At 61.0% G+C, this 25158-nt stretch overlaps 1 protein-coding gene across 10 annotated transcripts in view; it reads right to left on the bottom strand.

Annotated features, from left to right (window-relative positions):
- Positions 1 to 6467: 6467 nt before the first annotated feature.
- The window catches only part of NOL4L (nucleolar protein 4 like), a 54157-nt gene continuing 35466 nt past the window's right edge, over positions 6468 to 25158 (bottom strand). For 5 of the 10 annotated variants that reach the window (XM_062623842.1, XM_062623843.1, XM_062623844.1 and 2 more), the window contains 7 exons: positions 20910 to 21051; positions 10433 to 10704; positions 9581 to 9766; positions 9312 to 9503; positions 9098 to 9220; positions 8672 to 8873; positions 6468 to 7086 (listed from right to left, as the gene is read on the bottom strand). In XM_062623842.1, coding sequence (XP_062479826.1) covers positions 6887 to 7086; positions 8672 to 8873; positions 9098 to 9220; positions 9312 to 9503; positions 9581 to 9766; positions 10433 to 10704; positions 20910 to 21051 — 1317 coding nt within the window. In that variant the 3' untranslated portion in view covers positions 6468 to 6886. Of the gene's footprint in view, positions 7087 to 8671; positions 8874 to 9097; positions 9221 to 9311; positions 9504 to 9580; positions 9767 to 10432; positions 10705 to 20909; positions 21052 to 21126; positions 21265 to 21349; positions 21606 to 21659; positions 22210 to 24080; positions 24207 to 24251; positions 24541 to 25158 lie in introns of those variants that run through there. The other 5 variants (XM_062623846.1, XM_062623851.1, XM_062623845.1 and 2 more) reach the window with 5 other exon arrangements.

Here is a 25158-nt window from a genome sequence, read left to right as displayed (position 1 = left end):
CCCTGGAGTCGGAGCCGCTGTGTTCTGTCCCCTGGCGTGAGGCTCAGCACGTGAAGGTGTCCCTGGGCTCTCTCTGGGCCGGGTGCCGGTGCTGGGCCCGGTGCCGGTGCCTCCTCCAGCGCGATGCTGGTTGTTGCTGTGACTGAGCTGGAGCTGCGCAAAGGGGAGCACCTCGTGTCCCCACTGAGGGCAAACCCGGGACTCTTCCTCTTCGGAGCACTTACCTGTTAAGAGAGAATTGCCCCGGCGCAGGGAGCAGTCTCTTGTTCCGTTCAAGCAGTGTTGTAGAAGAATTGTAGGGGGTTTCTTTTTCTTTTTCCTTCTGGTCCCTTTTCTAGCTCTGTGCTACCTCCCTTGACCATGCACTTGGGTTTTAACAGTGCAAGTCCCTGTTTGAGATGCGAGCCAGAGGGGTGCAACAAGTTCAGTCTCCAGAATGGTTTTATCAGCCTCATGTTGTGGGATGGGGAGAGAGACCCAGGCTGGGGGATGCCCGGGAGCATGGAGGTGCTGAGGGCTTACCAAAGATGGGAGCAGAGCCGGGGCTGGCTTGGCCGTGTCCCTTGGCAGTGTCTGGTTTGCAGAGCCCTTGGGTCTGCTCATGTCTGTCCCTTGTGGTATGGAAAATAAAGACTCTGTAAAAGCTGCTCTTCTGGTTTCCATCCTCTTCTTCTGCAGCTGGGCCCTGCTCCCCGAGGCAGTCACTGCTTCCCCTCTCCTCTTCCTTACCAGGGAGGCTGCAGAGCCTCAGTTTCATTGCTTGGATGTTGCACACTTGCAGGGGACCGAGGATGCTGCAGACACTGAGAGGCCCTTGGGAACCAGCTCCTCCGAAGGCTGGGATGCTGCAGGAGCTAAGGCTGTGGCTGTGGGAGCCCTCGTGGTGATGGTGATGGGGTGATGGTGATGGCTGGTACTGGCCTGGCTGGGGAGGCGCCTGTGGGCAGCAGCACCGAGACCGGCCCAGTGTCACTGGGCAGCTTGTGCTGCTGCTGTCACAGCTTTTGTGCTGCCATCGTGCTCGGTTGTTGGATAAATAGGTCTGAAAAGGGTTTTGGAGGAGGATAACAACGTGGCACCGATTACACTGTTGAAACTACCTGTAAGTGCGCTGTATTGATACATCCCTTCTCTCTTTCTCTTTTCCAGGTGGTAAGAACAACATGAATTACTGCATTACACATCTGGGCTCTGGTCTCATCGGGTGGATCTTGCACAAGGCAGAGGTGACCTGGTGGATTGGATCCATGTGATAACCCCTGACTCCCCTGTGCTCCGCAGTGCTGCAGCGTGGCAGGACAGCAGTGATGGTCCCTCCTGGTCACTGATGCTGGCGGTGATGCAGGAGTGCAGCAGCTTCCTTTACAGTTCGTGGTAAGGGGGCAAAGCCAAGAACTGCTGTGTCTGAGTGCAAAGGAAGCTCTGGCCCAAGCGTGGCTTCATGGTTTTATGGCATCGCTCCCATGGGGAGTCAGGATTTATGTGTGTGTGAACGTCGGTCCTGGCTGCAGCCCCTGGCTCTGGCAGGTGTCTGCAAACAGGGCTTGGAGGTGCCCAGGTCATCAAAATACACTAAAAATAAGGAATGCAGAAAGTGGAGCTGTCATTTAGGGAGGATTTAAGCCTGAACAACCAACCCATCTCTGTGTTACTGCTGTTCTGGAGGGTGAGGTCGGGGTCAGCTCCCTCTAGAGTGGGGAGCTTGGGGCTCTCAAGAGCAAACCCTGTTCAATGTCTGAGTTCCCCACAGAAACGCACTGGTTTCCTCCCTGACGTGTCTCTGACAGGCAGCAGCTCTGCTCCCTCAGAGGTTCTGCTCTTTGGATCCAGCCCCGTGGCAGAGCTGCCTGTGGATGGAGGGCTGTCCATGCCTGTGCCGTGGAGATGAGGCAGCAACACCAGGTCATTCCACAGAGAGTGGTTCTGCACGCTGCTGCAACCGCACACCACCAGTCCCCATGGCTTCCAGCTGCCATCTGAAACTTGGGATCGGAGCTCATCCCGAGGCTTGGCTGTTGCTGAACCCGGCTGCGTCACAGGCACACGGGAGATGCTGCACCCGTGTGTGCTGCAGAGCCCTCGCCTTGGCTCTGGGCACCAGTAAGTTACTGAACGTAAGAGAACAAAAGAGGGGCTTTGGGCAAGGGATGTAGGGGCAGAACAAGGGGAATGGCTTTAACCTGCCAGAGGGGAGACTGAGCTGAGCTCTCAGGCAGAAGCTCTTCCCTGTGAGGGTGCTGAGGCGCTGGCACAGGGTGCCCAGAGAAGCTGTGGCTGCCCCATCCCTGGCAGTGCTCAAGGCCAGGTTGGACACAGGGGCTTGGAGCAAGCTGCTCCAGTGGAAGGGGTCCCTGCCCGTGCAGGGGTTGGAGCTGGATGGGCTTTAGGCGGGATTCTGTGATACTGTGGAAGGAGCGGGGCAGCCACTGCTCCAACCCAGGGGGTTTTATCTACACAGCGCTTAAGAGATGAACGTTTTACGGATGCAAAGGTTTATTATGCGCAGTGAAGGAAGCTGATCAGGAAAACTCAGGTTTTGCCATGAGAGGGAGAAACTTCCCACAGACTTCAGTGAAAACTCCTTTTGTTTTTCCTCACCAGAACCCGGCGCTTCACAAATGAACTCTCTCAAAAGAGGAGTTGGGCAGCAAACCTGTGCCCGGCCCCACGGCTCAGTGCTGGTGCTGCTCTCTGGTACCCGCACCGATTATGCCAAAAGTACCCACCCGAGGAGATGGTTTTTACCCTTTAACACCTACATTTACACCCTGCTTTGGTGGCCGCTGCCACCGACCACTCGCATCGCAGGGCTGGGGAGCTCCCGGTGCCGGCAGCACCCGCGGGCTCGACAGTGGAGGAGAAAGCCCTTCTTGTTATACAGTGTTTATTAAGTAGATTCAGTCTTATATATGATATACAGATTCGAAAGAAAAAAAACAAAAAAGAAAGAAAAAAAACCCCAAAAAGGATTCCACATACTTATGAAATCAGTGCATTTAGCAAGTAATACCATGGAGATAACAGCTTGATTAACAGCTCATTGGTCTTTGTTAAGTGAGGGGAACAGGGAGTTGGCCTGTGCTAATCATTCCACGAACAGAACAGAATTCAGTTGCATCACATATATAATAGACACACAGCCTAAGAATTAAAATATTAAGCCACATTTACTGGAAAAATCCACAGTATAGAACACAAATAACTCTTACCAAGCTCGGTGAGGAGGAAGTGCTCATCTGCTTAAGAGCCACATGAAGTTGCATAGGTGCCTATCTGCAAAAATACCGTTTCGAAAGGAATCCATTGATTAAGCAATAAAGTGTCACCCTAAAAGCCGGGTTAAGTGCCATATGCTTCTCCCGGAGCCTCGGGAAAGCGCCGGCTTTCCAAAGAGCTGCTTCCTTTGGGAGCCTCCCGCGGGACGCGCTCCCCCCCTCACAACCCGAGCTCAGCTTGGCCCCATCCCATGGTTCGGGAAAGGCTGTTCCCAATCCTGGGGGGGGGGGGATCCCCCCTGCTTCCCTGCCAGTCCTCCCCTGCGTGGTGTAACCCCTGCTCTGAGCTCGGCAGCTCTCGGATGGGGATGGGGAGCAGCGGGATCCACCTGGACCGATCCTGAACTGGCGCTGGGGGACAAGAGAATCCCGTGTGCAAACTCCACCGCTGCTGCCGGGGGGGTGTGGGGGGGGTCAGGTTTTGGGGGGGGGTTCTTCCTCGGGGCGGGTGCGTGTTGGGGTGAGTGAGGCTGTGGCTGGGTTAAGCAGACGAACTGGGTGAGGTGCATCTTCCTCTTCACGAGCAGGTCTGGCGGAACACACGGGGGCCGGGAGTTCTGTACATGTAAACAGGACACTTCACTGAGTCCAAAAGAGGAGCAAAAATACAAAGGTTCACATTGGTCTTAGGTAGATACAGGCGAAGAGCGGAGCCGTGCGGCCCCGAAACAACCAAACAGAAGGTCCTAAAGCACCACTAAATGATATAAAAACCAGAGCCGGGGCGTTGGGGCCGGGGGGGGTCTACGCTACCTTGTAAAAAGTCTTACAAAAACTTACAAAGGAAAAGTCTATCAACCCTCTGAGTTCAAAGCAGCAGCAGCAGCATCGGTTTGTCACGCACTGGTGCGGGAGCCGCCGGCCGCGCGGGGAGGTACGAGTCACGGCTGCTCGCAGCCCCACGGAGCAACCCGGGGCAGGGATGGTCGAGGTTCAACTCAAATGCAAGAGCGTGAAATCAGACTCTGTCTTCTCCAGCAGTGATCAGCTCCTAAGGAAAAGCCCGGCCCATCCAGACCATTTGCTAACCCCGCTTTCTCCTTCCACCCCTCAGATCTGCAGAGCTCGTTCCTTCACCTTGGGAAACCCGGACAAGAGATTCCTGACCCCATCCTGCCTGGTGGGAGCACAGGAATGTGGCTGTGAAACAGTCCTGGAGCGCAGAGGAGCCGCAACCGAGCTGGAGAGCACCGAGGTGTCTGTGGAGCTCGTGCCAAGGGGCTCGAAAGCCACGGCTCACCCAAAGGACACGAAAGAAGAAAGAAGAAAGAAGATCCCTGACAGGAATTCACAGTCAATCCCATTGGAGTCGGACGAGGCTGTCACTGGGGCGTGGGGAATCTGAGCCTGTACCATTCAGCTGCCAGTTCTGAACCTCAGTTGGCAGGACGGGGCCGTCGGGTACCTGCCTATGCAACCGCGAGCCTCGTCCGCCTTCTACAGCAGTTGAACAAAGCGCAAGAGCTGCTTCACTACGTGCTAAGACAAGTTCAAAGGTGATCTGGGACCGCCAGCTAAAAACGGGTCTAAATCAAACTTCAACCAGGCTGCAGCTGATGGAGGCCTCTCCGGGGTCACCACCTGCAGGAACGGGATGGCAGGGTTATGGCTAAAGGTTCCCGATGGCCTCTGCCGAGGGAGGCACCGGCTGGGGTGGGATGGGGCAGAGGGAGAAGTGCGGGACTGCGATTGTCTCTGCCTCTGCTCCCCTCACGTTCAGCCTGTCCCAGGCGGCTGCGGGCTCACGTCTGTGTCAGAGCTTTGGGGCTTCGTGCTGTTCACACACGGGTCAGTATTTACATCAATGCCGAGCAGGGAGGTGCCGGGGAGGAACGAGCCTGAGCCTGGGCTCAGGGGGCTGGGGACAGGCTCAGGTCTCACCAGGCCCCCCCATCCCTGCACAGACGGGGTGGGGAGGGCTGGTCCCTTTTCTCCACCTGCTACGGGAAGGTTCAGGTTTGGGGGGAGCAGTCAATGGGCAACGGGAGGTCCCTCCTGCTGCCCTGCAAGCGCGGCCTCGGCCCCGTGCTGGCCCCTGCTGTGCTGAGCCTAAAGCAGGGCAGAGGCTTTGCTCCTCTTCCAGTGTGTGGGGACTACGATCGGGTATAAAGGCTAGGGAGGGAACGGGCCGGGTCCAGCCGCCGCCGCCTGTGCCTGCTCGAGCCTGTGCCAGCGGCATCAGCCCCGGAGCAGGAGAGAGGAGCCCAAAAGGACCAAAGCTGGCTCCAAAGAGGGAAAACCTCGACCTTTCGAACGGGGTTTGCACTTCTCGAATGTCTGCCCCGGGGTGAGGGCTCCTGCCCGGGCTGGGAGCGGGCGCTGCTCTCTCCGTGGCTCCACAGCACGTTGCATTGCTTGAGCTCGGCTCAGCATCCCCGGCCTGAGCGAAGTCCCTGGGTTTAGCAGCACTGGTAGTAGGTATTGCACTGAGCAAAACGAAGTGCATTATTGGGGGGTAGGGAGGGGCGGTAACGGGGCAGAGCGGTCATCGCGTTATCGGTTTTCCACACTTTGGGCATGGTGGGCTTGTTCCAGGGCTGTGAGCAGGGAGGGGGGAGGATCCTGGGCCCCAGAGAGGACTTTGTCAGTGCTGCTGCCGAGCGTTGCCTGGCTCCATCTTCCACCCGCGCTTGCTCCCCAGGCAGGGACCCGGCATCAGCTTTATTCCACCCGTGCGGTTCCTAAGGGGCTCCTGCTCCCGGTGCCGCCCCAGGGCTGGGCTCAGGTGGGGCCGGGGCTGAGGAGCTGCCGCCCAGCAGCAGGGCCCCGGCCGCTTCCAGCCTCCTCGGCGCGATGCACGCGGCTGCGACACTCACCAGGACCAGCGCTGCCGGCCCTGCAGGGAGCCCACAACGGAGGCTGAGGTAGAGAACGGAGGGTGCCCGCGAGCCCGCGTTTCTCAGGTTCTTTCCTTCCTTCCTCCTCTCGTCTGCTTGGGCCGCTTCCAGCCGGGGGCTGCCGAGCTCTGCCGAGGCTCTGCGGGACACGGAGAGCCCGGCGCTGCTGCGGGGCCGCCGAGGGCTAAGCGGGACGCTGCTCCGGGGCTGGGTGGCAGCCGTGCTCCCTGCGCGACAAGGGCTCCCCAGAGAAACAGGCCGAGCTGCCTGGGCATTAGCAGTGTGGTGATATGGAATGTGTTATTTCACAGGACTCAATTCCTCCTGGTCAGACAGACAAAAACCTGGCAATCCGTACAAACTCAAAAGAATCCATTTTCAGAAAAATAAATTACTAAGGGGAGAGGAGGGTCCATTTCTCAATAAATATGTGATTCAGCTCACCTAAGACTCAGAAATTATCTGGGGACGGGAATCTAACATTTGGGTCCACAAAGGTTATTCTAAATACATCTGCAGCCCCAAACCTCCCCAGGCTCCCTTCTGCCCTGGAAGTCCCACGTCCTCCCGAGCCGCGGGTTTGGCTGTTGGTACGGTTCAAAACGTGTCCTTGTGCCTCAAGTCCCAGGTGCTCGGAGTGTAAAAGAAAAGAGGTCTTTTGGATTCCACCTTCTAAAACTACGTGTACCCGGGCGGGAGGGCGATGGTCCTGAGCAGGACGCGCCGGGAGCCTCTTGCCAGCAGGTAGGAATTGTCTTCTGGAGCGAGGAGGAGTCAGTTCTGCTGTAAAATGAGGTTTTCCAGTTCGTCTGCCGAGCGGAGCAGGAAGGCCGCGGACTCCCGGTAGCCGGCGATGAGCTGCCGCACGGCGCTGATCTCCGTGGGGCTGAGCTGCGCAGCCTGCATCCCCCTGCTGGTGCTGTTGGACGGGGCCGTGCTCGAGGCCCCACCTTTCATGCTGAGATCCGTGGGACCTGCCGAGGGAAAGCAAGAGGCAAGCTCAGGCAGAGGCGCTCTGCCCGTGCCCATCCTGCCACGAGGAGGTGCCCACCTCTCCCTGCAGAGCCCTGGCTGAGCCTGAGCTGTGAGCCGGAGCGCTGCGGGCTGATGGAGCCCTTGGTGATGCTGCAGAAAGGATCCAGGAGGGCTGAGCTCCCGCTGCGTGGCCTGGCACAGCCGTGGGACACGAGGGATGCGGAGCAGGGACTGGGCTGCAGTGATTTGCAGACCACCAGTGGGGGATCCCACCGGTGACAGTGGCAGGGAGGGGAGCCCATTGCTGAGGGCAGGAGGGAAAGCATCCAGGGAACACTGTGCTGGAGCTGTGGGAGGAGCAGCCCCAGCAGAGCACTTGCACACCAGGGTAATCAGCCTGCCAGGGGAGGAGGAGGCTCTCAAGTGAAAGCAATTTCACTGGACAGAAAAGGCAGCAGTAAAGGGAGCCATTTCCCGGCTCACCGAGGGGGAAGGAGCCCCGGTGGGGCCGTGGTTTGAGCAGGAATCGCCTCAGGTGGGGGATGGAGGGAGAAGACGCTTGTGGGCAGCAAACCCTGCAGGCTTCCTGCTCAGCGAGGCAGACGGGCAGCTCCCCGCAGAGCTCCGGCTACGGCAGCACCATCCTGCCCCTGGAGGGCTGGGCCGGAGCTTGGGCAAAGGGGAAGTGAGGTTCAGAATGCATTGGGAAGGAGCCACGTGCTGCTGCGCTGAGCAGGGCCTGGCTGCTCCCTGGGGCTGCTCTGGGCTGCTCGGTGCCTCACCCCCCGGAGCCAGCGCAGGGCCAGGGCTGCTGGTGCTGCCCAGGGCAGGACCCATCGCCGCGGCTCCAAGGATTAGGTCTCAGCAGCTGGAGGCCGGGGCGGGCTCTTTATTCAGGGTTAAGAAGCATTAGGAAGGGATGATAAGAGTTAATCCCAGGCAGGCATCTCGCAGGGCTCCGGAAATCACATCCTTCCAAATCCTCCCTCCTGTTGGGGTGGGCAGAGGCAGGGCAGGAGCACAGCGTGCACCAGGGCAAGCAAAAGCCTGGAGACTGCCAAAGGACTGGCCAAGGACCACCACGGCCTCTGTCCACCTGCTCCTAAACCAGCCAGCCCCCTGCACCCTCCTCCTGCCCTGCAGCACCGGTCCTGTTCTCCCAGGCAGCCCCCAAGCACCCTCCCGAGCTGCAGCAGGAGCCCCAGCTGCACCGGCCCCGTCCTGCTCTCCCAGAGCCACCAAAGCAGGCTGGGGACGGATGGGCTCGTACCAGCCACGAGATGAGGGCAGCGATAGGCGCCTGCTCCTGTTAACCATTAACAGCTGGTGCAGATTCCCCTGTTATTCTGGGACGCTCCCTCCCTCCCAGTGCCACCTCCTCCGTCCCTCCAGGTTCAGCTCAGCAGTCAGCACTTGCTGAGGAGGCAAGCTGAGCAGCCGGGCAATGCGGGTCACCTGCAGGGAAGAGGGGGCTTGGGAGCAGCCCTGTGCTCCAGTGCCCGGCCCGGCTGCCCTGCAGGGATGCGGAGCCCGGGATGGAGGCGACGGGCAGGGGTGCTCCTGGTGCAGTGTGTGGTCACTCACCGTTACTGTGGTTGCCCGTCTGGAGGGAGGCAGGCGGCTGCAGGCTGCCCCCCAGGGACCCGTAGCCACGGTAGCTGTAGTTGAGGCTTCCATTGATGTAGACTGGGTCTTGGGAGTAAGATGAAGCTGGCAGTGAGTAGGAGGAGTGGGTGATGGCTGTGGAGTCTCTGGAGTGCTGTTTATCAAGAGCGATGGGCTCGTCCTGCGTGGGGGAAACGCAGACTGAGTCCAGTGAGGAGCAGGGATGCCTGGTCCAGCTCCCCATCCCTGCTGGCCTGAGTCTGGGCCATGCTCTGCAGCCCTCTTATTTCAGACAGACTTTTAATAAAGCCTTGTCATCACTCAGAAACGTCTCTCCTTCTCCCCAGCCACCACAGGATGCTGCTGGCTCCGTCCCTCGCCCACCTCCAGCCGCCAGCACCGTACCTGGGAGGTTTGGTAGATCTCCAGCCGCATCCTCTTGGCTGCTTTCCGCGTCTCGCTCTCACAGGCAGCGGCCAGGATGTTCTCGGCCATGGCTGAGGTCAGGTGTGGCGGCGTGGGCCTGGTCTGCAGGGACACAAGCAGAGGAGACCCTCAGGTACCTGCTGCACCAGGAGCGGTGGTGCACGGGGAGGGGGGCACCGGGGTGGCCGCTCACCATCTCCATCCCGTTCTTCTTCATGCGGCGGCAGGATTTGAGGTAGGTGCGGATGCGCTTGCGTGCCCGCTCCTGGAACTCGGGGAACTGCCGGCTGCAGGACTCGATGATGGCCTGGATCTTCTCCTTGGGCTGCTTGGAGATGGGAACCATCCGGTCCAGGTTCTCATCCACGAAGAGGCGCACAAACATCTGCAAAGGAGAAGGGAGATGGTGGAACACCAAGATGGAGGCAGCAGGGCTCACCCTCCCCGTGGAGCCCTCCTTACATTGAAAGCCTTTAGCCTCTCCGGGTCCATCCCCTCCGAGTCATTGATCTTATCGTTGTCTTCATGGTCATCGTGGTCATCATCATCTTCATCAGCCGTGGGGGCCCTGCCGACGGTCAGGTCCTCGGGGCAGCCGCTCACCTCTGTCTTGATGGAGTCGTAGCTGCCAGAGCTGTATGGAGGGGACTGAGAGGACACAGGAATTACCATGAGCATCCCTTGCCTGCTCGCCTCTGCCCGGGGTCACAAGGTAAAAACCCTTTCTCCTCGGTTCACTGCTTCTGCCCCCTTTCCCGATGTTCCTGCACCCTGGGAAGATGAACCCATGACTGGGCTTCCCCAGGTGCCAGCTCCTGCCTGCTTGGGGCAGGAGGGGACATGGTGACCTCATGTGGCCTGTGATGGCCCAAAGTGCAGGCAGCGCGGCTCTGCCTGACCCTGGGGAAAACACTGCCTGGACCAAACAGGATCCTCCTTGCGCGGGCTGGGGTGAGACGAGCCCACTGCAGAGCCCCGGCTCTGGGGCAGGTGGGATGTGAGGGGTGCCCCCAGCTCTCCCCAACCCTCCCTCCTCCTCTCTGCCAACCGCTTGCTCGGTGCCTGGGCTGAACTCTGCCGAGCAGCAGCAGCCCAAGGCTGGGGTTTGGCCAGGCACAGTTTGTCCATCCTTGCGTCCCTACAAGGGAAAGGCTCCCAGCCCGGCTGCCCTGCTCTGTGCTATCCTGGTGCTGCGGCAGCAGCCACGTCCCTGCCTGGTTGCTCCCCCTGCGCCATGCCCCGTGACCAGCCCTGGCCAGGGACACCGGGGGCACCACATCGTGTCCCCTGCCACCTCCCCTATCGGGGCCGTACCTCTGCCGTGCTCTTCACGCCGTACTTGCCCCTGCTGCGCAGCCCGTCGGCGCTGCAGCCGTCCGCCTGGTAGGAGGGGGTGCCGTGCGCCGGGGCCAGCTTGTCGCACAGGTTGATGGGCTGCTCGTCGGCCGCCGCCGTGAAGTCCATGGGTGCCGCGGGGCCATTGCCGTTCATCTCGGGGAAGGCGCTGTCGCCCTGCGTGCTGCTCGAGGTCGAGGGGTTCAGGGTGGAGGAGCCATTCCCGCTGCAGCTCTCTGACGAGGAGTCATCTGCAAGGAAGGACGTGTGCTCACCCCGTGGTGTCCCGAGGCGGGCGAGCAGCTCTGCCACCACGGGGCCAACCTCCCCTGAGCCTACCAGGGCACGCAGCATGGATGCACCCCCTGCTTTGGAAGCCCCAGGGCTACCCCGGACTCACTTAGGATCACCACATGTGCTGCCGGGAACCAGGCCGGCAGCGCCGTGCTTTGGGCACCGGGATGCAGCCGCTGGGAGCACGGACACCATCGTCACACGGCTCCGCTCCTCAGAGCACACCGGGCCCTGCCATACCCTGACCAGGGCTGCCCGTCCCTCCCGCAGGGGACAGTCCCTGCGCCTCCACCCGGGGCTGCGGCGCCCGGGCTTGAATAAGAACTTTGGAATTTGGTCCTTTTCGGTTTCTGTTTGCATTGCAGGGAGGAGAAAGGGGCATTGCCGCTCCCCGCCGTCCTCCTGGGGCTCTGGGAGGTGAGGAGCTCCAGCACCAGCAGCTCAGGTACAGGCTGCACCGCAGGGCGAGGGGACAGCACATGAGGACAGGCGCAGCCGGGTGGGAAACCGCTGAGGGTGTGGAACGGACGCAGCGTTGGGAGCTCTGTTCGCAGGGGCCAGGCCGGGGTAAGGCTCCTGAGCACGATGCTGCAGGAGGGGCAGGAGATGCATGACGTCCCTCCTGTCCCTCCCAAAGCCCAAGTGACCTCCTGCACCCTACATGGATGCTCCCGCTCCCCTGTTCCACCCAAACCAAGCAGACCCACGGCCCAGGGACCTGGTGACGGCAAAGCCCAGCGCAGCTCCTGCTTGCATCCACACACCCCCGGCTCCTGGCACCATCCCTCCCACCGTGCCAGCCTCCTGCTCCGCGGAGCAGCCCAGCCACGGCAGAGCGCCCAGCCCTGCCGGCACCTGCTCCTGCCTGCACCCAGCCCTGCCTGCACCCGCTCCTGCCTGCACCCAGCCCTGCCTGCACCCACTCCTGCCTGCACCCGCTCCTGCCTGCACCCAGCCCTGCCCGCACCCGCTCCTGCCCGCACCCGCTCCTGCCTGCACCCAGCCCTGCCTGCACCCGCTCCTGCCTGCACCCAGCCCTGCCCGCACCCGCTCCTGCCTGCACCCGCTCCTGCCTGCACCCGCTCCTGCCTGCACCCGCTCCTGCCTGCACCCAGCCCTGCCTGCACCCGCTCCTGCCTGCACCCAGCCCTGCCCGCACCCGGCCCGGGAGCCCAGCCCCGGGGCCAGGCGCGCCCTTCCCGCGGGCTCAGCCCGTCCCCGCGCTGCCTCCCGTCGCCGCTCTCAATCCTTTATTCCATCAGGTGCCTCCGCGAGAGGGAAAGGGCGAGCGAGCACGTGGGGAGCCGCTTCCTGCGCCGAACAAAGGAGCCGCCGGCAGCGAGGAGCAGATGGCGGCTCCGCGCCCGGCCCGCGCCGCAGCACAATGGGGCCGGGCCGTGGGGCAGCCCCCGCGCACGGGCACCGGGGCCCGGCTGCCGCCGCCTCCCGCGCCACGCAGCACAAACTGCACCGAGCGGCGCCGGGCGCGCTCCCGGGACCCTGCGGCCGCCCCGGGCTTCGGCTCCCCTCGAACAAACACACGTGAGGACCCTCGGGAGCCGATCCCCGGGCACCCCGGCCCCGCTGCCAGCGCTCGCTGCCCGGCCTCATGGCCAGGCTGCTCCTCACCCAGAGAGCCTCTAAATGAGGAGGTCCCCGCTGTGCAGGGCTCCGTGCCCCTCCTTTCCCTTGCGCTGCTCCAGGCACTTGTCTGAGCGCTGCCCAGAGCTCACCCAGCCCCTGCGGTGGTGCCTATGGGTGCTTGGGCCAGCGGCAGCCATCACCTCCCCAGCATGGGGCTCCTGGGGGCTCAGCAGCCAGCACTACATGGGGCACTCCCCAGGCAAGCCCCTGGGACCAGCTCTGGTCTCCTGCCATAGCACTGCAGCCTGACCACGGCACAGGGCTGCTGCCGGCTCAGCCGTAGCTGTGGGTTTAGCTTGACAGCTCCCCTGCCCCGGAGCACCGCGGGTGCTGCTCTCCAGCACGATGCGATGGCTCAGCCCTGCCCCACTGCGTGCTCCTGGGGGCTCTGCCCCACACGCGCCTTGCTGGGGCACGGAGCCAGCCCCAGCACTGGCACCCGGTGCCCTCAGCACGGGCGCAGGCGCGGTGCTGGCTCAGCCGGGTCCCCATGCAGGTGGCCAGGGGCACGGAGTGCACAGGATGGCGGCGGTCCTGTCCCTCCCCCTGCTCTGCGCCAGGGGAGAAGGGGCTCCCCGAGGGAGGCTCCAGCCGCTTCCAGCGATGCCTCCCGCAAGGATTAAGGAGAATTATTCCCATGCAGGGAGGCACGAGCCGCACGCCAGGCCCTGCCATCAGCCCGGGCACAGCAACAGCACAGCGCCAATCAGCACCCGTCCTGCAAGCCAACGGCAGCGACCTCCTGCCTGCTCTTTGGGGTGCAGGCAGCCCCCGGCACGGCCTCCCCCACACCACCAAAGCCCTGCCAGGCAAGGGCACCAAGAGAGGCATTACCTAAGAGAAGACTGAGGGTGCCCTGAACATCCTCAACCTGCCCTGGGCATCCCTGCATTGCTCTGAGCATCCTCAACCTCCTCTGAGCATCCCCTCTGTGCTCTTGCCCATCCACCCACAGCCCCAAGCTCTGCCCCAGTCCCTGCAGCTCCCATCCCCATTGCAGTGCCAGTCCCACACCAGCAGGATGCTGGGGATGAGATCTGGACCCCCGACTTCTCAAGATCTTGGCTTTTCTTCTGTGTTGCACAAAACACAAATCAGGTTTCTACTTGACCTTGCTGCATTTACTGATACTGGGTTTGCTACAGCCAAAAGATATAGAAAACAAAGAAGATGTCTCTATCTGTCCAGGTGGAATAAGAAAATGAAATAGGAATCTAAAGCAAGGGACCAGCATCTACTAAAAGAACAGCTCAGTTCAACCCAAGGATGAATAAACCACGAGGTCTACAAACCCACTTGCTACAGGTAATTGTCTTGTTTCTACAGTTTTACAGCACACAAAGCAGTGGATTAATTCAGTCCTGTGTGAGCAGGGAACTGACCACAAATCCACACTGCCGAGGTCCTTGGGTCTGAACGGAAATGGCCTCAGCAATCTGAGAGCACCGGTGTGCTCTGGGTGGTGCTGATGGGATGATGCCAGCGCTGCTGCTGCTCCCCAGGCAGCTTCACTGGGGTATCCAGCCCCCCACCAGCCCTGAGCAGAGGCTGGGGCACCCCTCAGCAAAGCAGGACCTGGGGAGAGGGAGCAGGAGCCCTCCTGCTTTGGGTGCCAGGTTTAGGCTCCCGCTCTGCTGATGGCAGCATTGGCCACGCTCCCAGAGGATCCCATTGCAGTAAAACCCACCCAGCTCCCGAGCCCCAAACCCCACGTCCGGAGCAGGGCTCTGGAGCAGCGGGGAGCAAGGCCAGGCTATGCAGCCATCGCTGTGTTCATTATCAACCAGCACGAGCCCGGTGAGCTCCCTGCTCGCGGCTGGAGCTTGGCTGCACGAGGAGCCCCTCTAATGAGGATAATTGGGAGCCCCCCTGCTCCACCCCCATGCCCTAATTGAAGCAGATGGAACTGTAAAAACAATGTCACTTCCCAACCGGTTTGATCTTTGCCTTGGAAAACGGAGTATTTCATCCTTCTTTCTAATCCCCTCCATCGGCTGGAGGCAGAGGAGACCCTGGCACCGCGTGGGGGATGCTGGTGAGGCTGCAGAGCCCAATGGAGGCTGCCTGGTTCCGAGGCCCCGAGTGCTGCCCTCCAAGGCCATGGCTGGGTGAGAAGCAAGGCCGGGAGGAGGCCACAGGGACACCACATCTGCATCGGCCTCAGCATCTCCTCAGCATCCCCTCGGCATCCCCGGCGGTGCCCGGCCCCAAGAGCAAGAAGCAAAATGGCTTCTTGGTCGGCAGCGCCGGGGAGGAGGGGATCAGTCACTTATTAAATGAATTAATCAGGGCTCAGCGTTTTCATTTGGAAGAGGCCGCGGGATTATCCTCGATTTCGGTGGTGCTGGATCCGAGGGGATCAGGAGGGGAAGGGGCCATTCCCAACACCTGCTCCCCGGGTGGTTTTCACGGCGGGGAAGTGGTTGGGTTTAACGGGCGAAGGCCACGGCCCGGCTCTCCAAAGGCAGGGTCCAAGATGAATGGGGCAAATTGTTCCTGCTCCTGTCACATCTCCAGAGCGGACACAAAACCTCTTTTGACTCACAAACAATGAGCTTGTGTAAGAGCCCGCGGCCCACGGGAGCCTCGCCGCAGCCCCGCACCACGCGGTGGGCCGGGGGCTGCCCGGTCCTGCCTGCGCCCTGCCACGGTGGGACCCCCTGCCCAGCACCGCCAGGGCACCTCTCGGCCATTGCCTGCGCATCCTTGGGTGCTGCAGCCACCACCGGGTCCCACCGGTGTCCCTTGGTCTCATGGACCACCACGGAGACACTTGGCCTGCCCATGGCCGGCGGGGTGATGGCAGAGGCTGCTGCTCCCACCTGAGAATCCCCATCACAACCAGGAGGATCCTGCCTTGTTTCCACCCCACGGTGGCACCGGCACGGGCTGGAGCATCCCACCACCGCCCGCCTGCAACCACAGCCAGGAAGATGAAAAGTGCCATAAATTATTCACTCACAAAAGAGACGAGAAAGGGGAAGCAGGGGAGGAGGAAAGCCTGCGAGGAAGGGACTCTTAATACAAATTGGAGAGACCGAGTGGGAATGGGGGCCCCGCGGGGGGCACGGCTGGGCGGCAGCGCTGCGTTCACTGTGAGTGAGCAGCACCCCGGGGCTCCTGCACCCACAGCCGGGCAGTGAGCAGGAAAGGCCCTGGCTGTGCTGGCCACTGTGGCTGGGCACCGCTCACAGGGCCGGAGCATGGAGCCCGTTCCCTGCAGCCCGTGGCCTCCCAGATGCAGTCCGAAAGCAGCAGCAGTGCTGCCGGGGGCCGCGGGGCGGTGGGGCTGGGCAGTGTCCAGTTCAGACGCTCTATTTCCTGTCTTCCTTCGTTAGCGCAAACCTCGTTACGCCCCAGACACAGCGCCCACCCTCCGCGCTCCCTCCCCGGCTCCCTGCCTTCGCCCAGCGCCCGGGAGCAGGCAGACATCTGGCCCGCAGGACACAATGTGTGTGCTCGGCCGGACAAGGCAGCGCTGTGCGGCCGCCCCCCCTCCTCGCCATCAACGGTGCCCCCCGGCGCCGTCTCCCCCCAGCGCCGCTGCCCAGCCCGAGGGAGCAGCAGCAGCTCCGGCCGGCCCCGGGACCTCACCACAGCCCCGCAATGGGCACCTTCCCCTGCACCGGAGCTCATCAGCCCCCGCTGCAGAAACAGCCCTGCCACAAACGCGCGGTCACTTGGCTGTCCCCTGTCCTCCTGGCCCCGGCCCTCCTGCCACCGCTGCCCTGGGCACCTCGGTGAGGAAGGACAAGGTGCAGAGCAAGCCCCTCCTTGTGCCACCGCCGCCGGCAGCCACCCGGATCCTGCCGCAGGGAGGGGACCCGCCGCTGCCCGGGCACTGCCTCTCCCCACGCCAAGCAAACGGGTTTGGTGGCTTTGGGCAGGATGCACACGGAGCCGGTGCCTGCAGCACGGACCTGCCACCAGGGAGACCCTGCTGCCCACCCCTCCTTGGGGCAGGGCAGAGCGGCTCTGTCCCCAAGCCACCGGGCTCTGCAGCCCTCCCAGGCAAGGAACACGCTGTGGGGCTCACCCTGCTCTCTGCTTCAGATGGGGGTGCTTGATGTGGGGAGGAAAGCAGGGGCACAGGCACCGGCTGCCCGGTGATCCTCTCTGCTCCAGACTAAGGAAGAGCTCCCCTTAAAACACGAGCCAAGGGGGAGCCCAAGCCCCGTTCAGTGCGACAGACACCACATCCCTGCAGCGCCCGTGCTGCACCTCGCACCCTGCAGCTCCTCCACCGGCGCCAAGAGGAGGGTGTTTATCACTGCCCAAGGCCTTTGCTCGGGAGGAGCAGATGTGCCCCTGAAGAGGCGGCAGGGAATGGAGCCACCGGCCCCGAGTGCACAGGCAAGGCAAGGACACGCCTGCTGCCTTGTGTGGGGACAGCTCAGTGGGGGGGCACCCGCAGAGAGGAGAAATACAGAGCTAAGCAAAACAAGATAAGGTCACACGTAGCTGTTGTAAGGCCTGGATGCTGGCCCGTGACTTGTCTGGGCTCTGAGCTGGGGGTCTGGGACAGGGAAATCCAGTGGTGGTGTCGGAAGCCCTGAAGCTCTGTGGAGCAGCGAGGATTCTGCAGCCTGGGTAAAGCAGGGGATGTGCAGCACGTCATGAGCATCTCACCAAGTAATGGGGCTGTGACCTAGAGCTGCAGGACACGAGCCATGCCAGAGAGAGGGCACTGTGCTGGGGATGGCTCCGCGCTGTCCCTGTGTCCCCAGGGCAGGGGGTGATGTGTTCTACCTGCTTCCTGAGAACGCCTGCCTGTGTGTCCTTGAGGTCCCCCCTTGGAGGGCTCCTGAGGGACATCCCCAACAGTCAGAGCCTTCCCAAGCAGCCGCCCCAAGCGATGCCCCCGAGGAGCGTGTGCCTGCACGGTTAAGTAGGTTAAGAAAGTCCTTTCTCCAAGGTCTGGATTAGCCACTGCTGCTCCAGGCAGAAGGGCTCAGCAGGACGCTGCCACTCAAGTGAGGGCTGCACGCAGGGACTCGGCTGGAAGGGACCTGTCCCAACATGGTGCCATACAGCAATCCCATGCCCCCCATGCAGGGAAAGCAGATATTACACCCCCAGTTCTTTAGGAGGATGGGACAGAACGGGCTGAGAGCAGCAACCCCTGTCCATGGGCTGAGCACCGCTCCTGGGTGATGGAGCTGGAGGCATGGCCAGGGATGAGGCAAGCTGTATCCCATCAGCAGGACCAATGCTCAGCTGGGAGCAGGCACAGGAAACCTCCAGGGACAGTGACAGGCACAGGGGAGAGCGAGATGGAGCAGCACTCAGTGTTCATCTGCTCGGACTGCGTGCTGGCTCCTGCAGACGTGGCCCTCCAGGATGTCCTGCACAATAGCTCCACTTGAGCAGCAAAGGGCTCGTGTTGATCTTGCTGTCGCTTTGGGTAGCCGCCGGCTTCCTGCGGGCCTGGGCGCTGTGAGCAACATCCGACGGGGACGGGATGTTGCAGGAGCTTCGCGTTTTCCGTGCTGGGCCACAGGACGAGTAACAAAGGGAAATGGAAGGAGCGAGCGTGTGCTCAGAGCTGGCCGGGGTGTCCTGCATCCCACCATGCACCCGTCATCCCAGCGGGAACCCGGCTCTGCTGCCGGTGCTCTGCGGTGGTGCCATCTCTGTCCCTTAACCACTGAAGCCATTAGGTCTAATCTGCTCTCCCTGCTGCTCCAAGGGCTGATGCTGGCTGCAGCATGGCTATCCCGGGCCAAAGCTTATGAACAAGGGGACAGAACAAGGTATTAAAGTATTGGCTTCCATTCCAGCTGCTTTTCAGCTCTGAAGATTCAGCAGGTACCTGTGTATCAAAGCGTGAGGTGATGGTTCCCTGCTCTCCTGCCTCTCCGTATTTCACACCACTCTGCTCACATGCCATAGGAGAGCACTGGCTCCTCCTCTGAAAGACCTGGAGCTGGTGCCTCAGTACTTTAAACGAGACCTTTTTAACAAGCCTGTCAGACGATCCTGCTCCCCTACAGGGCAGCTCTTCATTAAAACTTTATACTGTGTCTTACACTGCAGACACACTCCAAGCATCCCACCCGTCAGGCAGCAGCAATTTAGGAACTCAAGAGGATTTCCAGAGGTTGGAGAGTACCAAGTCCTGATCCAAAGGAGGTGATGTGTGACCCCTCCACAGTGCTGGGCTGCCTGGAGCTGAGCCTGGCTGCAGGAGAGGCTCAGGGCTTGCTGCCACGGCCGGTGGCAGGAGGCTGGGGCTCTGTGGGGCTGCTGGGGGCACGGTGGGCAGCCAAGAGCAGGAGATGTGGACACGTCCTGTTCTGGCAGGGAGCACACGGAGCACTCTGCGCAGGGCACCTTGGCCAGTTGGGCTCCACAGGCTGCTTTAGAGGATTTCCTCGGGAAAGTCTGGCACGTGCATGGCCTTTAAGGCAGGGTGAACCCAGTAAAACACGTCTGCTTCCAGAAAATAGAGCTTTTATGGGCTGAGAGAAAAGGAAACCGAAGAGCGCTCGACACTTGGCTTCATGCGCGTTCCCTTCCCATGCCAGTAACGTGCCTTCCTCCTGCAAGGTGCTCCTCTCCTCTCCTCTCTCCTCTCCTCTCCCCGCCCGCTGCCCTCCTGGGCTGCTCCACTGCTCTTCCCTTCTCAGCCTTGTGTGCTTCAGTCCTGGGTGGGAGCCTTTGGCAGCGGGACTGGCACGAGGCCTCTCACCCCAGCAGCACTTGCCTGTGTCTCCAAGCTCCAGTACGGGACATGGACATTCACCACAGTGACGGAACCTCTCCTCAGTCCCTCCTGAAGTAGGAGGGCCTGATGGAAATCCCAGTGCCTGGTTTCTTCTTGATGGACCTTGTCAGTGACCTGGGCTTGCCTTGCTTGCTCTTCAACTCCATCACTTCTGGTCTGCCAAAGCCCACCCAGTTATGCTGCTGCCGCCCCTGGGGACAGCCTGGAACACTGACACTCCTCACACAAAGCAAGGGACTATTCGTGCTCTGTTGCTCACCACTGAACCTTACAGAAGAAATTAAAGGAGCCGAGAAGGGCCCCGAAGAGGACACCTGCTTCTGAAGAGAAACCACAGGGCAGGAGAAATTGGAAGCATTTCCTAAGAGGGCAGAGAGAGGGGATTGAGAGAACATCTTCATTTGCCTAAATACGCAAGTCCCTTATTAAATTCCTGTCCTGTCGAATAACCGTGCTCAGCAGCGGGATGAAAACTGTGTCACTGTAGATGGTACATGAGACTTGGGAATTCGGTGGTCAGGGATAAGCCACAAGCCCGAAGCGTCCCAATGGGAGAACGGTGAAGTTCAGGGGGACACTGAGACCCAGCCCGGCCGTGGGTATGAGATGAGGCGGCTCTCGCTCGGGGCAGGGGCTGCAGCCTGGTCCCCAAGTGCCAAACGCTGCTGATGTGAGCGGCTGGGCTCCCACCAGAGCCCCCTTCCTCCTGCCCCGGGCACGGCCCCACGGCGGGGCCCTCACAAGCAGAAGTGCCCCTGGGTGCAGCGCAGGCAGGTTTCACATCCCCCCGAGGCTGCCTGGCTCCGGGGCTGCTGCTAAAACCAGCAGCTTCTCCAAACTGCAGCTCTGCCCCAGGCTGAAGGGCCACGAGGCACCGGGCTGAGCAGAGCAGTGTCCCTGCTGTCCTGCTGTCCTGCTGCTGGCCACAGGCAGCCAAAAGCCACCCCAGGGAGACCTGGGAGCACAAAAGCCCTTTATGTCCCCTGGGGTGGCTTTCCAGTCCCCGTTCTTAAAGCAGCACTGACCCAGCCCCTGTTGTCCCTCAGCTCCTCCGCTCCCTTCCCATTCTCTCAGCAGCACCAGGCTGGGGACAATGAGGGATTCAACCTCTTGAGCAGGAGCCGGTAACAGCCCAAGCACCGAATCCTTCCAAGCACCACAGAGGTGAACCCTGACCCCAGCTCGTCCTTCTACCATTTATTTACTCGCTCTTTTACTTTCAACTAGCACGTTTCCCAGGAGCAACACAGCACCTCTCGTCACCAGACACTGCCTCCCACCCAGCCCACGTGTGCCCCCTTCTCCCCTTCCAACCGCCTGCCCTGAGAGAGGAGACACCCACATCCACCCCGCGCTCCCATTGCTGTTGCCTATTGCAGATCACACATTTCTTGCCTGGGGGATCCAAGACATTGTCTAAGGAGCAGCTTTCCAAGCACAAAGCTGTGACCTGCACTGTGCAGCCTTGGCATCTTCCCTGCTGCAGGTCAGCACCCACAGCCCAGGACCAACAGGGCTCTCCTCATCACACCCAGGGAACTACAACCTGATGCCTTAGGGGATTTGGTGACCTTTCTGGAGGAGCTGGGATGCGGCTCCCTGCACCAGGACCACCAGCTCAGAGCTGGAGAGGATCCTGGCTGAAGCAGGAACCCAGGGGCTAAATGGGAAGGACTGGGAGTCAGCGCTGCTTCGAAGCCTGCAGGGATATGAAATCCATCCTGCAGGTGGGACACCTGATCAGAAAGGACTGGTTAATGTTTAATAGGCCACAAAGCATCCGGCACTCACCGTCCTCATGGCCGGGCAGGTTCTGTGGGCTGCGCATGCTCTCGTCCTGGCTGGGGCTCAGGCTGGAGTTCAGGTGCTGGTCAGCTGAGATCCATGTGGAGTCGTTCATATCAAAGTCCTCGCTGCTCACCGATGTCTCATCCTGGAGGCAAGCAGGAAAGGGTTAACAAACCGAGCTGATTTCATCCTCCCTTCTCTGCCTTTAGCATCTCCTCACCCAGCTCCTTCCTAACACCAATCTGTCGGGCAGCTCCTGCCCCCAGGATCACTTGCTGGCCCCTCGGCGCTCCCCATGGCCACACAGCCCTTCCCCGAGGTGGCTGGGACGGGCTCTGCTTCCTGCCTGAAGACGTGCCTGAGCAATGGCACTGTCTCTAATTGAGGACAATTAGAAAGAGCTCGCATCCTGTAGGAGCGGATGGCTGAGCCCTGGAGTTTACCCTTTAATCTCCCTCCGCCCAGCTTGGTGCTGGTGAGGCAGCGGCGTGTGGGAACGGAGGATGGGGTCAACTCCATTGAAACGGCTCCATAAAACACCTCGGACTTTTCCGAGATCAAATCAGCGGCTGCAACGTGAATTCCAAGAGGACTGGCACCGGCAGGGAGCGGCCGATGGGGCAGGCCCAGAGAGCAGCACCCATCCCCGTAGACCTGCACTGCCCAATGCTGCAGAGCAGAGACAGCCCCAGCACCGAGAGACTGCTCCTCCGGCCCTCTCCAAAGGGATATCGCCACAGTGACAACACACACCTTGGGAAGCAGCTGGGGGAGTGAGGTCCCTGGTGAGGCAAGGACACCCAGCCTGGACCGGCGCCTGCTCCCCGGCAGCATAGATGACATTCCTCTCTCCCACTCCTGCAGCTGAAAGGACGTTTTCTCTCTCCCTCTCTCCCTCCTCGCTAACCTTTACAGTACTTCGAGACACAGCCCTTGGATTGCTTCCAGTGCCGGAAAGGTCAGCCACAAGATTTCAAAACCATCACGAAAGGCAGCACTGAGCTCCTGAATGAGAGGAGGGGCCGGAGGACCTCCCCGGCCTGAGCTCCCAACACGCAGCTCGGGAGGAAGCAGAGACATGTTCCCGAACGAACACGGTCCTGCTGCTGATCCCTTTATCCGCCTGCCTCTCCCCGCTCCCCTCCCACAGCAGTGACCACATCCCAAGCCCTGGGGTGCAGGGGAGCACCAAAAACGTTTTCAGAACCGCTTTCAACTGCGCTTCCCTTTGATTGAAGCATTTCAAAGGCTTGCACAGTCTCCTCTCTTCTAATTCCTCTTCCCTCCCCCTGGTCCTGAGATAAAATCCAACCTCCGCTCTTTCCGTGGCAGAGGCAACTGGCAAGTGTCCCCCCAGCCTTTGCCTGTGCCTCACACACAGTGCCCCGGCCGCCCGCCGCTGCCCGCCAGCTCTCGTTGTGAGCCAACAAACGTGTTTAAAAGCCAGGTTTGCGCTTCGCCTCCCGCTCCCGGTCCCTCAAGACATCTGCAGGCTCCCGGCTCGCACCCGCCCCCAGCCCGCTCCCTCCGTGTGCCTCCCGGGGAGCTTCCTGGAATTTACAGCTTGGGAAGCCCCGCACACAGCAGCGGATGGAGGGACGGGCGGGCTCAGCCGCCCCATGGGTGCCCACCAGGGCAATGGGGACACCCACACCCAGCCCTGCACCCAGGGCTCAGCACAGCACCGGTGCCACCGCAGCCACGAAGCGGTCCTGCCTCTCCAGAAGCTCCATCTTGCACAGAGAGGAGCAGAGCTGCAAAGGTCTCCCCGTTGCACACTATAAATAGTCTCTTATTGTAAGCATTTGCAGGGAGGCAGCCACCCTAATATCTGGCCTTCTTCACAAGGCTTACTCAAGATTACTGTCAGAGCTTAAGAGACAAATGCAAATGCCAAGGTCCTTGCTGCCCACAGGCTCTCACCTGTCCGAGGAGGAGGAGGAGGAGCTCTGGAGCAACCTGTGATGTTTTCAGGAAGCGCCTGGCTCGGGCGCAGTCTGCAGGGCTCAGTTACAGCCTCAGCACCCAGAGCAGAGCCTGGGAGGCACGCAGGTCTCCATGTGCTCAGGAATAGTGGTGGCGACAGGAAGGCCACCTCACATGCACACACTTCACAAAGGTGCATCCTCCTCTCGAGGTACAACATTCACCATTAGAAACCCTCTGCCTACCAAACCACAAACGGAGAAGCAATAAATGACTCGCCAAACACGCCTGTCACGCATACACCAGCCCAGAGCCAGCCACCAGCAGAGAGAGGAGGTGGCTACTGCGGGACCCTGCTGGGCAGCCCCATCCCCACTGTCACCCCTGCTTCCCAGTCAGTGTTTTCCATTTTCCAGCACTGGTACCCTCAGGCAGACCGCCAACAGGACAAACCTCCCAGCAGCACCCAGCTCCCGCAGCACAGCCCATCCCAAGGGGATGCTGGGCAACCATGCAGGCAGTGGGTGAACCCTTCCAGCAGCAGGGAACAGCTAGAGCCAGCAGTGGGAACTGCTGGAGAGGATCTGCCTGCAGGCTTGGGGCAGCACCCACAGCTCGGCCCGTGCCATGGTGCTCCAGGAGCTCCTCACACCTTTGTGCCTCTTCCCTAAAGCAAGAGAAAGGCCCCGACCTTGAGCACAGCGCTGGCATCCTCGGCTGCATCCCTCAGTGGGACATGAAGCCACCAGCAAGCTCCCTCCTCAGGACACACCTTGGAGACCAAAGGCTCAGCACTTGGACCTCCTCACGTCCCCGTCATGCTAGGACAATCCCAAGGAGCTGAGTCCCCAGCAGTGACACCCCGCACACCAGCTCTCCGGCCACGGCCCAGGAGCACCATCATGTCCCAGCATCAAAATATGGGACACCAGAGTGCGATCAACATCTCTGGCTGGGTGGGCAGCTCTGAGTTTCCCCTGGATGCCAACACCCTGGCTGAAGGCTGAGCCTCAAAGTGCCTCCAGCATCCAGCCAAACAAGGAAGCGTTTCTCAACAGCAGCAACAGCTCTGACTCGGAGCAATACGGTAAATCTAATCTACCCTTCCACCCTCTTTTGGCTTGCAAGTCAGGCAGCTCATTCTTTTCCTCTCTGGGCTCTCAGGAGAATTCTCTCTGCTAATTTCTTCTTTCCTGTAAACAAACTTCAAATGAAACTTTCATTAGAAAACAGAACGCAATCCATTACCAGCACCAGGCTCAGGACCCGCCGCCTTCTGCCCGCTTCCACAGCCCTCGTGGCAGGGATGGAAGCGACAGCGGCCGCCCCAATGGGCCAGCCCAGAGCTGAACCCCAAGCCCCAGCCCTGCCGCCCTGGCTCCTTCCTGCCTCCCCAGCTCTCCGGAGAGCTCTCCTCACCCCGCAGCACGGTCCCATCGCTTTGTTTCCAGCGTCCACGGGACCGAGCGATCAAGGGTCAGCAGCGTGCGTGCGGCTCCTCTTCTGCGAGGGGAAGTCGGATCCTGCTGGTGCATTCACAGGCCACACCCAAGCGTTGGAGCAGGGCTCCCGGCTCCGCGCAGGGTTTGGAAAACAACGTCCCTGCTCCTCTCCTTATCTGCAGCCCAACGCTGGCAGCTGCCCCGCAGGCACCCGCAGGGGCCGGTGAGTTCTCCCCGGCCGCAGCACGAGCAGGACTCACGCTCCGAGGGTCTGTCCCACTTCCCACTCCCCAGCCTTCGAGCACCGTGGGCAGGCGTCTGCTGAGCCTCAACTTCCCTCGGAGCCAGGAAAGGGTGATTCTTCCTATTACAGAGCTGCCAGGCCTGGCTCCCCACAGCCACCCCGGCTGCTTCACGCACACAGAGCATCACTGGCACATCCAGGACCACCAGCAGCACGTCCTGACCCCAGGGCTGTCATTGCCAGGCAGGGTTTCTTCTCCAGTGGCTCCTGCCTGGAGAACAAGCTCCTGTAGTGCAGCTGGATCAGGGCAGGGGGGAAGTGACTCCCAGAACCACAGCTCGCAGATGGATGCGAGGCTATCGGTAACCTGCTTATTTTACAGCAGGCTCAGTTTCTCAGGCACTGCCTTGCAAGCCTCTCTCCAGTCATTTCCACGCTGTGCCTCACAGGATTCCAGGCTCCGCACCTCAGGACCGTTTGTTTTCTCTCTTTGAGCCCTTTAATTTTAAAACGTGTCCTTTCACGCCGCAGCCTGCTATCCCCATGGGATTTCCATCCGCGGAGTGGGAACGGCGGCTGGGCGCATGCAACCCCCCCAGCACGCAGCCACGCTCAGCTTCCCACCAGAAGCTGCCGTGTT

The sequence above is a fragment of the Pezoporus occidentalis genome, unplaced genomic scaffold, assembly GCF_034315485.1.
Source record: "Pezoporus occidentalis ecotype Australia unplaced genomic scaffold, CSIRO_AGI_Poc_V1 ctg259, whole genome shotgun sequence".
Classification (NCBI taxonomy): Eukaryota; Metazoa; Chordata; class Aves; order Psittaciformes; family Psittacidae; genus Pezoporus; species Pezoporus occidentalis.
Note: the sequence above shows the minus strand (reverse complement) of the source record. Positions and strands in the feature narration are given on the sequence as shown.